Raw genomic sequence first — 15,189 nt, 5'->3', positions numbered from 1 at the left:
TAAAGTAAAGGTTGGATGCGAAAAGTGGGTCATAATAAGCGTGTATGCACCTGGAGAAGAGAGGAATGCAGAGGAGAGAGAGAGATTTTGGGAGATGTTAAGTGAATGTATAGGAGCCTTTGAACCAAGTGAGAGAGTAATTGTGATAGGGTACCTGAATGCTAAAGTAGGAGAAACTTTTAGAGAGGGTGTGGTAGGTAAGTTTGGGGTGCCAGGTGTAAATGATTGAACTTTGTATAGAAAAGGGTTTAGTTATAGGTAATCTATATATTAAGAAAAAGAGGATAAATAAGTATACAAGATATGATGTAGGGCGAAATGACAGTAGTTTGTTGGATTATGTATTGGTAGATAAAAGACTGTTTAGTAGACTTCAGGATGTACATGTTTATAGAGGGGCCACAGATATATCAGATCACTTTCTAGTTGTAGCTACACAGATTAAAAGGTAGATGGGATACAAGGAGAATAGAAGCATCAGGGAAGAGAGAGGTGAAGGTTTATAAACTAAAAGAGGAGGCAGTTAGGGTAAGTCATAAACAGCTATTGGAGGATAGATGGGCTAATGAGAGCATAGGCAATGGGGTCGAAGAGGTATGGGGTAGGTATAAAAATGTAGTGTTAGAGTGTTCAGCAGAAGTTTGAGGTTACAGGAAAGTGGGTGCGGGAGGGAAGAGGAGCGATTGGTGAAATGATGATGTAAAGAGAGTAGTAAGGGAGAAGTTAGCATATGAGAAGTTTTTACAAAGTAGAAGTGATGCAAGGAGGGAAGAGTATATGGAGAAAAAAAGAGAGGTTAAGGGAGTGGTGAAGCAATGTAAAAAGAGAGCAAATGAGAGAGTGGGTGAGATGTTGTCAACAAATTTTGTTGAAAATAAGAAAAAGTTTTGGAGTGAGATTAACAAGTTAAGGAAGCCTAGAGAACAAATGGATTTGTCAGTTAAAAATAGGAGAGGAGAGTTATTAAATGGAGAGTTAGAGGTATTGGGAAGATGGAGGGAATATTTTGAGGAATTGTTAAATGTTGATGAAGTTAGGGAAGCTGTGATTTCGTGTATAGGGCAACGAGGAATAACATCTTGTAGGAGTGGGGAAGAGCCAGTTGTGAGTGTGAGGGAAGTTCGTGAGGCAGTAGGTAAAATGAAAGGGGGTAAGGCAGCCGGGATTGATGGGATAAAGATAGAAATGTTAAAAGCAGGTGGGGATATAGTTTTGGAGTGGTTGGTGCAATTATTTAATAAATGTATGGAAGAGGGTAAGGTACCTAGGGATTGGCAGAGAGCATGCATAGTTCCTTTGTATAAAGGCAAAGGGGATAAAAGAGAGTGCAAAAATTATAGGGGGATAAGTCTGTTGAGTATACCTGGTAAAGTGTATGGTAGAGTTATTATTGAAAGAATTAAGAGTAAGACGGAAAATAGGATAGCAGATGAACAAGGAGGCTTTAGGAAAGGTAGGGGGTGTATGGACCAGGTGTTTACAGTGAAACATATAAGTGAACAGTATTTAGATAAGGCTAAAGAGGTCTTTGTGGCATTTATGGATTTTGAAAAGGCGTATGACAGGGTGGATAGGGGGGCAATGTGGCAGATGTTGCAGGTGTATGGTGTAGGAGTTAGGTTACTGAAAGCAGTGAAGAGTTTTTACGAGGATAGTGAGGCTCAAGTTAGAGTATGTAGGAAAGAGGGAAATTATTTCCCAGTAAAAGTAGGCCTTAGACAAGGATGTGTGATGTCACCGTGGTTGTTTAATATATTTATAGATGGGGTTGTAAGAGAAGTAAATGCGAGGGTCTTGTCAAGAGGCGTGGAGTTAAAAGATAAAGAATCACACAAAGTGGGAGTTGTCACAGTTGCTCTTTGCTGATGACACTGTGCTCTTGGGAGATTCTGAAGAGAAGTTGCAGAGATTGGTGGATGAATTTGGTAGGGTATGCAAAAGAAGAAAATTAAAAGTGAATACAGGAAAGAGTAAGGTTATGAGGATAACAAAAAGATTAGGTGATGAAAGATTGGATATCAGATTGGAGGGAGAGAGTATGGAGGAGGTGAATGTATTCAGATATTTGGGAGTGGACGTGTCAGCGGATGGGTCTATGAAAGATGAGGTGAATCATAGAATTGATGAGGGGAAAAGGGTGAGTGGTGCACTTAGGAGTCTGTGGAGACAAAGAACTTTGTCCTTGGAGGCAAAGAGGGGAATGTATGAGAGTATAGTTTTACCAACGCTCTTATATGGGTGTGAAGCATGGGTGATGAATGTTGCAGCGAGGAGAAGGCTGGAGGCAGTGGAGATGTCATGTCTGAGGGCAATGTGTGGTGTAAATATAATGCAGAGAATTCGTAGTTTGGAAGTTAGGAGGAGGTGCGGGATTACCAAAACTGTTGTCCAGAGGGCTGAGGAAGGGTTGTTGAGGCTGTTCGGACATGTAAAGAGAATGGAGCGAAACAGAATGACTTCAAGAGTGTATCAGTCTGTAGTGGAAGGAAGGCGGGGTAGGGGTCGGCCTAGGAAAGGTTGGAGGGAGGGGGTAAAGGAGGTTTTGTGTGCTTGGACTTCCAGCAGGCATGCGTGAGCGTGTTTGATATGAGTGAATGGAGACAAATGGTTTTTAATACTTGTCGTGCCGTTGGAGTGTGAGCAAAGTAACATTTATGAATTGGTTCAGGGAAACCGGCAGGCCGGACTTGAGTCCTGGAGATGGGAAGTACAGTGCCTGCACTCTGAAGGAGGGGTGTTAATGTTGCAGTTTAAAAACTGTAGTGTAAAGCACCCTTCTGGCAAGACAGTGATGGAGTGAATGATGGTGAAAGTTTTTCTTTTTCGGGACACCCTGCCTTGGTGGGAATCGGCCAGTGTGATAATTTATATATATATATATATATATATATATATATATATATATATATATATATATATATATATATATATATATATATATATATATATATGTATGTGTGTATATATATGTATATGTGTGTGTGTGTGTGTGTGTGTGTGTAGTAGTAGTAGTAGGTGAATGATGATGGTGGCATCGTTTAGAGAAAAGAAGCTTTGTTAATAGGTATTATGTATATTAAGAAAGAGGATAAATAATTATACGAGATACGATTTAGTACGTAATGACGGTAATTTGTTAGACTAATTATTGGCAGATAAAAGGTTGATGAGCAAAATTCGGGAAGTGTATCAAGAGGGATGAACATGTAATTTAAGGGATAACACGTATATCACGTGATTTTTTTCCGGTAGCAGAGAGAGTAAGAGGTGGATGGGATACAGAGAGAATTCCACTAGTGGATAAGAGAGCAGTGAAAGTTATTAAATGAGGATATAGTAATGGGTAATATATACTTAACATTTCAGAGGAAGATGAGCTAGAGAGATGAGCTAGAGTGTCAAAGAGGTAGTGGATATATTTAAGAATTCAGTGTTAGATTGTGAAGCAGAAGTTTGTTAGTATGGAATACTGTATATGTCTAATACTTATAATCATAATAATAATTTTTAATAGGGTGGACTGGTAAGCCAGTGGAAGGCCTCAATCAGATGGCCAAAACCTCCAGCTGCGGGTCATCATATAACTAAGCCCCGCGTCAAGAAACACTTGTCCTGTTTCCTGACAAACCTTACCTAACCCAGGATCGTGAGTGAGGGAGGGAAGAGACTGGTGGAATTATGAGGTAAAGAGGATGATAAAGGAGAAAACGTTAATATATAATAGGGTTTCTTGGCAATATAAAAGTGTTGCATGAAATTGAAAGGCAGAAATATGGAGAACAAAGCACAGGTTAAAAGAGTGTTAACTGACTGCAAAAGGAAAGCCAACGAAAGATTGGGTGAGTTTTTTTTTCCAACAAATTTTGTTGAGAACAGGAAAAAGGTTTTGTGTAAGATCAACGAACTGAGCCTAGGATCAAATGGATTTAACAGACAAAAACAATAGAGAAAAGTTATTAGATGGGGAGATGGATGTACTGGGAAGATAGAGGGAATATTTTAAGTCGTTAAATACTTATGATGACAGTGAGGCAGTGATTTCATGCATTGGGTAGGTAGGTATAACATGTATGAATGAGAAAAAAAACTAAGATACGCGTATGGGAAAGAGCGTTTGGAGTGGGCAGAATGAAATGGAGTGAAGCAGATGGGATACAATTAATCCAAAGACAAATGTTAAGAGGGTTATCGTTTTGGAGTAGTTAGTGTATTTTTTCTGTTTTTGTGTGAAAGGAGGGAAGATACATATGAATTGGCAGAGAACGTGCGTAGTTACTTTGTGTAAGGAAGAACGGTATAAAGGAGAATGCAAAAGATATGAGGAAATAAGCATGTTGAATATATCGGGAAAAGTGTATGGTAGTTATTACTGAAGTAATTAAAGATAAGACAGAGAACAGGATTGCAGAGGAACAAGGAAGTTTAGGAATGGGTCGGGGGTGTGTTTACATTTCAGCACTTAAGTCAACATTTCTTAGATAAAGGTAGAGAACTTGCTGTAGAAATTTTGCATTTAGTAATGACTTATGATGGATCAGGAGAATTAAGGCAGATGTTGTTAGGTAAGACACATATGCAACAGTTAGGTATCTTTATTTCGAAACGTTTCACCTACACAGTAGTTCAGATAACGGTAAGTAGGAGAGAGATTTCCCATTAAAACGTTTCGAAATAAAGATACCTAACTGTTGCATATGTGTCTTACCTAACAACCTGTCGGTATTTCATACCATTTTAATGTTCAAGGCAGATGTTGCAAATATGTGGAACATGTTCAGATAACGGTAAGTAGGAGAGAGATTTCCCATTAAAAGTAGGGCTTAAACGTCACCATGGTTGTTTAATTTAATTTTAAATGTGGTTGTAAAAGAAGTTAATGCTAGGGTGTTGAGATGTGGGGTTAAATAAGAAAAAAAGTCACATTACCGTGACTGGAACGATACACAAATAACCCGCACATAGAAGAGAGGAGCTTAAGACGATGTTTCGGACCGACTTGGACCATTTACAAACCATTAAATGATAATGGTTCTAATACAAATCAGGAGTTGTCACAACTATTTTTTCCGATGGTTCGTTTTTGGGAAATTCTGAAGAGGAGCGGGTTCAAGCCCCACCTGTAGTACGGTTTGCTTGCAATCGTGTCACCAGGATTTCGTGAGTCTAAACCATGGTAGGGGTATACAAAATCTCTTGCATCGACTGTAACCAAATATGTGGGAGAAATATCAAGAGACATCCACACACGTATTTCTGAACACAAATATGCCAACAGAATGGACAACTTGAACAACAACTATGCACAAATTTCCACAGCTAATTATTACGGGACACAACTCATCTAAGAAGATACTTGAGAAAAACCTTAGAATCATCACTAATCATCAACCAGGACAACATAGCTGAAGATTGACACATGTGCAACAGTTGAGTATCTTATTGATGAACGTTTCGCCTATATAGTAGGCTTCTTCAGTCACATACTGAGCCAGCAGTAGTAATGAAATAGATGCGTCAACACAGTTACCCAACTGTTGCACATCAACTTGTCGGTATTTTATTCCACTTTCAACATAGTTGAAGTTGTTAGGTAAGACACATATGCAACAGTTAGGCAACTTTATTCCGAAACGTTTCGCCTACACAGTAGGCTTCTTCAGTCGAATACAGAAAATAGGCAGGAACAGTAGAGATGTGAAGACGATGTAATCAGTCCATCACCCATGAAGTCGTAGATGGGTGATGGACTGATTACATCGTCTTCATATCTCTACTGTTCCTGCCTATTTTCTGTATTCGACTGAAGAAGCCTACTGTGTAGGCGAAACGTTTCGGAATAAAGTTGCCTAACTGTTGCCTATGTGTCTTACCTACCAACCTGTCGGTATTGTATACCATTTTGATGTTCATAGTTGAAGTTATTGGCAGATGGGGTATTGATGGCTGTCCCCCACACAAACGGGCATAGTATGGAAGAACACTGCAGGAGGCCTACTGACCAAGGCTAGGGAAGTTCTCGCTGAATGATTCAGAGAACCGACAAGTTGATAAATTAGACACATGTGCAACACTTGAGTATCTTTAATGAGGAAACATTTCGCCACACAGTGGCTTCATCAGCCCATACAAAGGAGAAATGGTGAACAGGAGGAGTTTGAGGTAATCAGTTCCTCAGCCTTGAGTCGATGTAATCAATCCATGGTTTATTTGCAATCGTGTCACTACGATTTCTTGAGTCAATCCATCAATCTTAAAAAGAATACAGCATATGTGAAGAAGTGGCTTATATACTGTAGGCAGGAGAGGTGCACCAGTCGAAGGTGGTATCACATTTGACAAATCCAAATGTGTGGCGAAACGTTTCCTCATTAATGATATCCAAGTGTTGCACATGTCTAATATATCAAGTTTTTCTCGAATCCAGTCTCTCCTCAAACGTGTGTTTATCCTCTTTGAGTCTTCTCGTCACTACACATATTATCTCTTCCAGTGGCTGGATCTTCTCGTCACTACACATATGATCTCTTCCAGTGGCTGGATCTTGTCGTCACTACACATATTATCTCTTCCAGTGGCTGGATCTTCTCGTCACTACACATATGATCTCTTCCAGTGGCTGGATCTTCTCGTCACTACACATATGATCTCTTCCAGTGGCTGGATCTTCTCGTCACTACACATATGATCTCTTCCAGTGGCTGGATCTTCTCGTCACTACACATATGATCTCTTCCAGTGGCTGGATCTTCTCGTCACTACACATATGATCTCTTCCAGTGGCTGGATCTTCTCGTCACTACACACATGATATCTTCCAGTGGCTGGATCTTCTCGTCACTACACATATGATCTCTTCCAGTGGCTGGATCTTCTCGTCACTACACATATGATCTCTTCCAGTGGCTGGATCTTCTCGTCACTACACATATGATCTCTTCCAGTGGCTGGATCTTCTCGTCACTACACATATGATCTCTTCCAGTGGCTGGATCTTCTCGTCACTACACATATGATCTCTTCCAGTGGCTGGATCTTCTCGTCACTACACACATGATCTCTTCCAGTGGCTGGATCTTCTCGTCACTACACATATGATCTCTTCCAGTGGCTGGATCTTCTCGTCACTACACACATGATCTCTTCCAGTGGCTGGATCTTCTCGTCACTACACACATGATCTCTTCCAGTGGCTGGATCACCACATGGAAACGACCAGACGCAGGGTGTCCTGGCGAGCCTACCGATACCTGTCTCTCCTCGGGTAGATCCGTTTGTGACTTGATAAAGCAAGCTATGTGAGCGAAACATTGACAATAAATGCATCATACTGCATGTGTAATTATCTAGAAATGGCTATAAGTTTGAATAAAATAACAAGCGTGGTGATATCGACAATCCGTGGAAAAAGGCACTTCACAGTTCAGGACATTTATCAGAAGAAACGTTTCGCCATGAAAGGCTTCTTCGGTCCTGAAGAGAACTGAGGAAGCCACTAGTGGCGAAACGTTTCATGTAATTAACGACTTTTGACACAATGTTACTGTTACTCATATGAGAGAATTGGTTATAACTATGAGCATAATTTTTAAAGGGGTGGCCCGGTAAGCCAGTGGAAGGCCTCGGTCAGATGACTAAAAGCTCCAACGGCGGGTCATTATCTAAGACCCGCGTCAGGAAACACTTGTCTTGTTTCCTGACGAACCTTTCATTACCTTATCTAAATTACTGGAACCGGTTGAAGGTCCTTGATCTGTATTCCCTGGAACGCAGGCGAGAGAGATACATGATAATATACACTTGGAAGGTCCTGGAGGGTTTGGTACCAAACCTGCACACGAAAATCTCTTCCTCTGAATGCAAAAGACTCGGCAGGAGATGCAACATTCCCCCGATGAAAAGCAGGGGCTCCACGAGTACATTGAGAGAGAACAGGATTATTGTCCAGGGGCCAAGACTGTTCAACCGCCTACCAGCATACTTAAGTGGGATTACCAATAGACCCCTGACTTCAAGAAGGCGCTGGACAGGCACCTAAAGTCAGTACCTGACCAACCGGGCTGTGGTTCGTGTGTCAACTTGCGTGCAGACAGCGGTAACAGCCTGGTTGATCAGACCCTGACCCACCATGAGGCCTGGTCTCAGACCGAACCGCGGGTGCGTTGACCCCCGAAACCCTCTTCAGGTAAGCTCCAGGTAAACCTTAGTGAACCTTACCTAACCTAACCTAACCTAACCTAACCCACTCATATAATGGAAATCCTTAAGTAAATAATGACTATGGAGCTAGTGTTAATATGACTAAATATAGAGTTCTTAGAAGATAATATTTTCTGAACGAAGTATCTTTAAAATTCGAAAACTGTCGTTAATACTCTAAAACTGTCGTTAATACTCTAAAACTGTCGTTAATACTCTAAAACTGTCGTTAATACTCTAAAACTATCGTTAATATTCTAAAACTGTCGCTAATACTCTATAACTGTCGTTAATACTCTATAACTGTCGTTAATACTCTATAACTGTCGTTAATACTCTAAAACTGTCGTTAATACTCTAAAACTGTCGTTAATACTCTAAAACTGTCGTTAATACTCTAAAACTGTCGTTAATACTCTAAAACTGTCGTTAATACTCTAAAACTGTCGTTAATACTCTAAAACTGTCGTTAATACTCTAAAACTGTCGTTAATACTCTAAAACTGTCGTTAATACTCTAAAACTGTCGTTAATACTCTAAAACTGTCGTTAATACTCTATAACTGTCGTTAATACTCTATAACTGTCGTTAATACTCTATAACTGTCGTTAATACTCTATAACTGTCGTTAATACTCTATAACTGTCGTTAATACTCTATAACTGTCGTTAATACTCTATAACTGTCGTTAATACTCTAAAACTGTCGTTAATACTCTAAAACTGTCGTTAATATTGAACTAGAAACCTGCATTAGAGTCAGTGTAATAACGCTGTATATATTAGCTAACAGTGTAGTCGAAAATGGTATGAAATACCGGGAGGATGATTACGACAGTTGACACAGTTGAATATCTATCGTGACACAGTGGCTAGCGCGTCGGTCTGGAGTTGTATGACTCTCTGATCGCGGGTTCTAACTCCGCCCTTGGAATGGTTTGGGTATCTATATTGTTGAAACGTTTCGCCTATACAAAAGGCTTTTTCAGTCAAATATAGAAGCACCAAGTGTGGTAGTGACGTGAAAATGATGTGATTAATCAACCATGGGTAAATAGTATTTGTGATAGTCAGTTCCTCAGCCTGGAGAAGAGCAGCTCTTGGCTGAGGGACTGACCACCTGACGGATTATATCATCTTCACTACTACACCTTATGCCTCTGCATTTGACTGAAGAAGCCTACTGTGTAGACGTTTGAACAACAGATATCCAACTGTCCCATATGTATGAGTTACTCTACAAATTAGGTAATTCTGGGTGACATTATTGGGTAACTATTATAAATTTTCGTTTCCTTTAACACACATTTTAACCTTTTAGGAGAGACAAACATTTCACCCAGAATTCTTAGTGTGAAAAAGGTATACTTTCTTTTAACACTTTCTAATTAAAGTTGGCCCAAACTTTCTCCCTGCCCATTACGGGTTCCAAAACTAAACCTGGGCAGTAACAGTTTTTTTTTTTTTCAGAATTGCCCGACACGACATCTAAGAGCAATTTCCAAAAAAAAACTATACCACAGAATTTAAATTTTGTGATTTTTCGGTACCGGATAAAAAATTCACGAAAAATACTCTTCTAGCGTATCCCACTTTTTCCTAGGTTATCCCAGCCTATCCTAGCCTATTCCACACTATCCTAGGCTATCCCAGCCTATCCAAGCTTAACCCACACTATCCGAGGCTATCCCAGCCATCCCTAGATGCTAAATTTGGAATATTATCCAATACCGTAACGGGTACATTATACAGAAAACCCGCACATAGATTCTTTCGACGACGTTTCGGTCCGACTTGCACCATTTACGAAGTCACACTAATACAATTAATAACTGTACCTCAGGTATTGATCGTAGCTGCTCCTTTACTTGGCATATTGCCACAAAGTTCGTGGCACCTAATGTCCTTGATCCTACTTGCAGGTCAGGCGCTCTGTGACCCCGGTTGGTTGTGCACTTCCCCGTAAAGATAATATATAGGAATAAAAATATGAAATATGGCACAATACCATAACTGGAACAATACATAAATATCCCGCATATAGGAGAGAGAAAAGCTTTCTGTGACGCTTCAGTCGGGACTTCAACCGACTTGTAAAAGGCCCAAGTCAGAGCCGAAACGGTGTCTTAAGTTTCTCTCTCCTATGTACGGGGTATTTGTGTATTATAATGATGAAAGACTATTGAAATTAGACGAGTTCGTAAATCAACGTTTGCTATCGAAATCTATCTTCTCCCAGCTGTCGTTTGCTCTCCTTTGTTGCTGTTCTTGATACTGAGGGGACTGTTGCCCTAGATGAGGGGACTATTGTTAACTTCCCCTTGCTGTTCTTGATACTGAGGGGACTGTTGTTAGCTACCCCTCGTTGCGCTAGATGAGGGGACTATTGTTAACTTCCCCTTGCTGTTCTTGATACTGAGGGGACTGTTGTTAGCTACCCCTCGTTGCGCTAGATGAGGGGACTATTGTTAACTTCCCCTTGCTGTTCTTGATACTGAGGGGACTGTTGTTAGCTACCCCTCGTTGCGCTAGATGAGGGGACTATTGTTAACTTCCCCTTGCTGTTCTTGATACTGAGGGGACTGTTGTTAGCTACCCCTTGTTTTCATATTGATAATGGAGAAGGTTAGATAATGTTTGTCAGGAAACGACGCGAGTTCTACTCGTATAATGACTCGCAGGTGGAGCTTTTAGTCATCCGACTGAGACCTTCCGCTGGCATACCAGTCCACCTCTTTAAATATTATTGTGATTATAGCTTTTAGATGACTGTAATGGGGAGCTGAATTATTTAATTCCTTTTCCAACCAGTCGGCTCGGTTATTTTAAATTTGTATTGACTTGCAGGATTTTGTTTTTCAACACACCGGCTGTCTCCCACCAAGGTAAGGTGACTTAAAAAGAGGAAATGTATTCACCGTCATTCGTTCAATAACTGTATTGCTAAAAGCGAGATGACTTCACGATTCAAATAACCCTCATAACTGGAACATTGAAAGCCCTTCTTCTTTGAGTGCAGGTACTGTATTTCTCTCCACCAGGAGTCAGGTCCAGGTGATTTATACCTGGGATCACAGGTAGCTGTCCGCGTTAATGAAAAAAATATCTTTAGAAAAGCGAAAATAAAAGTTTAAACGTGGTTGATAAGGGCACACAAAAACGTTATCGTTCGTTATTAAAACGTTTCGCTTACGGGTAGCTTTATCAGTTTATAAATAATAATAATCTAAATGTGGAATACAGAAAATTCACAGATCCTTTGCTAAAATATTTCACAGGTGCGTAGCTGGAAAATAAAAGTACCTTACTTGAGAGTTCTGAGTACTATATGGTTGGTCTATAGATGCTAGACCCATACATGCTAGACCCATACATGCTAGACCCATACATGCTAGACCCATACATGCTAGACCCATACATGATAGACCCATACATGATAGACCCATACATGCTTGACCCATACATGCTAGACCCATACATGCTAGACCCATACATGCTAGACCCATACATGCTAGACCCATACATGCTAGACCCATACATGCTAGACCCATACATGCTAGACTCATACATGCTAGACCCATACATGCTAGACCCATACATGCTAGACCCTTATATTCTAGGCCCATTCATGCTAGTCCCATATATACTAGGCCCATATATGTTAGACCCATATGTATTAGGCCTATACCTAGGCCCATATATAGTAGGCCTGTATACATTGTTTTCTTACAGAACATGGAGCTGAAGGGACAGATGGTGGTGTGTCCTGAGAGTGACTCGCTACTGTTCGTGGGGTCGCCTCTCATAGATGGCCTCACTGGTCTCACCTCCCACGGCCTCTACCTCTCACACATCCCCATCCACGACGCCACCAGGGACGTTATCCTGGTGGGTGAGCAGTCAAGGGCCCAGGTGAGTGAACAGGTGGATAAAGAAACCTGCGTAAATCGTAGGGGAAATGTCATAGCAGAAGAGTGTGTGTGCTTGTGTGTACTCACCTAGTTGTGGTTGCGAGGGTCGAGTTATAGCTCCTGGCCCCGCCTCTTTACTGATCGCTACTGTGTGTGTGTGTGTGTGTGTGTGTGTGTGTGTGTGTGTGTGTGTGTGTGTGTGTGTGTGTGTGAGTGTGTGTGTGTGTGTGTGTGTATGTGTGTGTGTGTGTGTGTGTGTGTGTGTGTGTGTGTGTTTGTGTGTGTGTGTGTGTGTGTGTGTGTGTGTGTGTGTGTGTAACCACCTATTTGTGGTTGCAGGGGTCGATTCGCAGCTCCTGTCCCATGTGTATGTGTGTATTTGTGTGTGTACTCACCTAATTGTGGTTCCAGAGGTCAAGTTGCAGCTCCTGGCTCTTGTGTGTGTATGTGTGTGTGTGTGTGTGTGTGTGTGTGTGTGTGTGTGTGTAATCGCCTATTTCTGGGTTTCAGGGGTCAGTTTACAGCTCCTGGCCCGCCTCGTCGCTAGTTGCTACAAAGTCCACCCACACTCTCTTGCTTCACTCTGATACATACTTGACGCTGATGTCTAGAGTTGTGCCAGACTCTTAAAGCTCTGAATGTAAGGAGCCTGGAGGACCTTCCTGGCTTACTCATTCTGTCACTCTGAAACCACTGGAACACTTTCTAACCCAGCTTCCTTATTCCACTTGTCTATCACCCTGAAACCATTGGAATACTTTCTAACTTCACTTAGCTCAGTTGTCCCTAGTTGCCATCTTTAAATCCCTGATCTAGGTCCTCTTCTCTTCAAGGACCTTGGTATTTGCGTGAGGGGAGAGGAAGAGAGCTTAGAAGAGAAAACTGAAAACTAGCGGTGTTTCGGCGAGGGCTAGTTACTTAGAAGTTACTTGAAGATGATTCCTGGTCAGGGACCAGGTCTCCTGGTTGATAATTTTAAGGGCTACTCCAGGGTTTGTGTGTTTCATACATATCAGTTTTACAGGCGTGCGAGCGCACACACACACACACACACACACACACACACACACACACACACAAGTCGTGCACTGGGTAATGAACGACACTTTTGTTTAAGATTCCTGAGGATAAATCTTAGTTCTGATAACTTATAATTGCTACAGATGTTATTCTATTTATATGTGACTTTGGTGGAGTGTTCTTCACTGTGCCCAATTAAAGGGTCTTCTCATAGTCAGAAAAGGTGACTTTGTAGCCTTTGCTTCAAAGTCACTTTTTTCATATTTCCCAACTTTGCATTGCATTGGTTGAATTCTGGTCGCCATTGTCGCTGATTACTCCTGCAATTTACTCTGATCGTATTGCATCCTTTCCGCATTTTTCCTTATTGCCATTCTTATTATTGTCACATTATTTGCATACTGGGATTTATATGACTGTTGCAGTATGCAGTTTGCTTACACCAGAAGTTGTGTTGGTCTCTGTAATAATTATTGTGAATCATTACTTGCTTTGTTTATCCATTTTAATATGTCTTTCAGCATCATCTCTTATTTTGTCTCCATTCAGTTTTATCTTGATCGTCAGGATTATTTCTCCACCTGTCCGTGACTACCTCCTCAAGTCTTGGTATAACTTCACCACCACACACTCACCACCACACACTCACCACCACACACTCACACCACCTCACCACCACACACTCCCACTCACCACCACACACTCCCACTCACCACCACACACTCACCACCACACACTCACACCACCTCACCACCACACACTCACACCACCTCACCACCACACACTCAAACTCACCACCACACACTCACACTCACCACCACACACTCAAACTCACCACCACACACTCACACTCACCACCACACACTCACACTCACCACCACACTCACACTCACCACCACACACTCACACTCACCACCACACACTCACACTCACCACCACACACTCACACTCACCACCACACACTCACCACCACACACACCACCTCACCACCACACTCACACCACCTCACCACCACACACTCACACTCACCACCACACACTCACACTCACCACCACACACTCACACTCACCACCACACACTCCCACTCACCACCACACACTCACCACCACACACTCAAGCTCACCACCACACACTCAAACTCACCACCACACACTCAAACTCACCACCACACACTCACACTCACCACCACACACTCACACTCACCACCACACACTCCCACTCACCACCACACACTCACCACCACACACTCACACCACCTCACCACCACACACTCAAGCTCACCACCACACACTCAAACTCACCACCACACACTCAAACTCACCACCACACACTCACACTCACCACCACACACTCCCACTCACCACCACACACTCCCACTCACCACCACACACTCACCACCACACACTCACACTCACCACCACACACTCACACTCACCACCACACACACACACTCACCACCACACACACACTCACCATCACACACACTTACCACCACACATACCCATTCACCACCATACTCTCACACTCATCACCACACCCTCACACCACCACACACACTCACCACCACACCCTCACTACACACTCACCACCACACCCTCACCACACCCTCACACTCACCACACCCTCACACTCACCACACACTCACCACCACACCCTCATACTCACCACCACACCCTCACACTCACCACACACACTCACCACACCCTCACACTCACCACACACTCACCACCACACCCTCATACTCACCACACTCACCACCACACCCTCACACTCACCACACACACCACCACACCCTCACACTCACCACCACACACACCACCACACCCTCACACTCACCACCACACACACACCACCACACTCTCACACTCACCACCACACTCACCACTACACCCTCACACTCACCACCACACCACCACACACACCACCACACCCTCACCACCACACACACACCACCACACCCTCACACTCACCACCACACTCACAACCACACCCTCACACTCACCACCACACACACTCACCACCACACACACTCACCACCACACACACTCACCACCACACACAC

The 15,189-nt window shown here is 42.5% G+C and overlaps 1 protein-coding gene across 1 annotated transcript in view; it reads left to right on the top strand.

Annotated features, from left to right (window-relative positions):
- Positions 1-15,189, top strand: part of Gycalpha99B (guanylate cyclase 1 soluble subunit alpha 2) — a gene marked incomplete at its 3' end in the record, with an annotated part of 161,984 nt that overhangs the window by 117,159 nt on the left and 29,636 nt on the right. Inside the window, exon 6 of the mRNA XM_070080356.1 lies at positions 11,929-12,108. Within this exon, the coding sequence (XP_069936457.1) occupies positions 11,929-12,108 (180 nt within the window). The remainder of the gene's footprint in view (positions 1-11,928; positions 12,109-15,189) is intronic.

Source organism: Cherax quadricarinatus, unplaced genomic scaffold (genome assembly GCF_038502225.1).
Source record: "Cherax quadricarinatus isolate ZL_2023a unplaced genomic scaffold, ASM3850222v1 Contig340, whole genome shotgun sequence".
NCBI lineage: Eukaryota > Metazoa > Arthropoda > Malacostraca > Decapoda > Parastacidae > Cherax > Cherax quadricarinatus.
The sequence above is the reverse complement of the archived record's forward strand: the minus strand, read 5'-3'. Positions and strand labels throughout refer to the sequence as shown.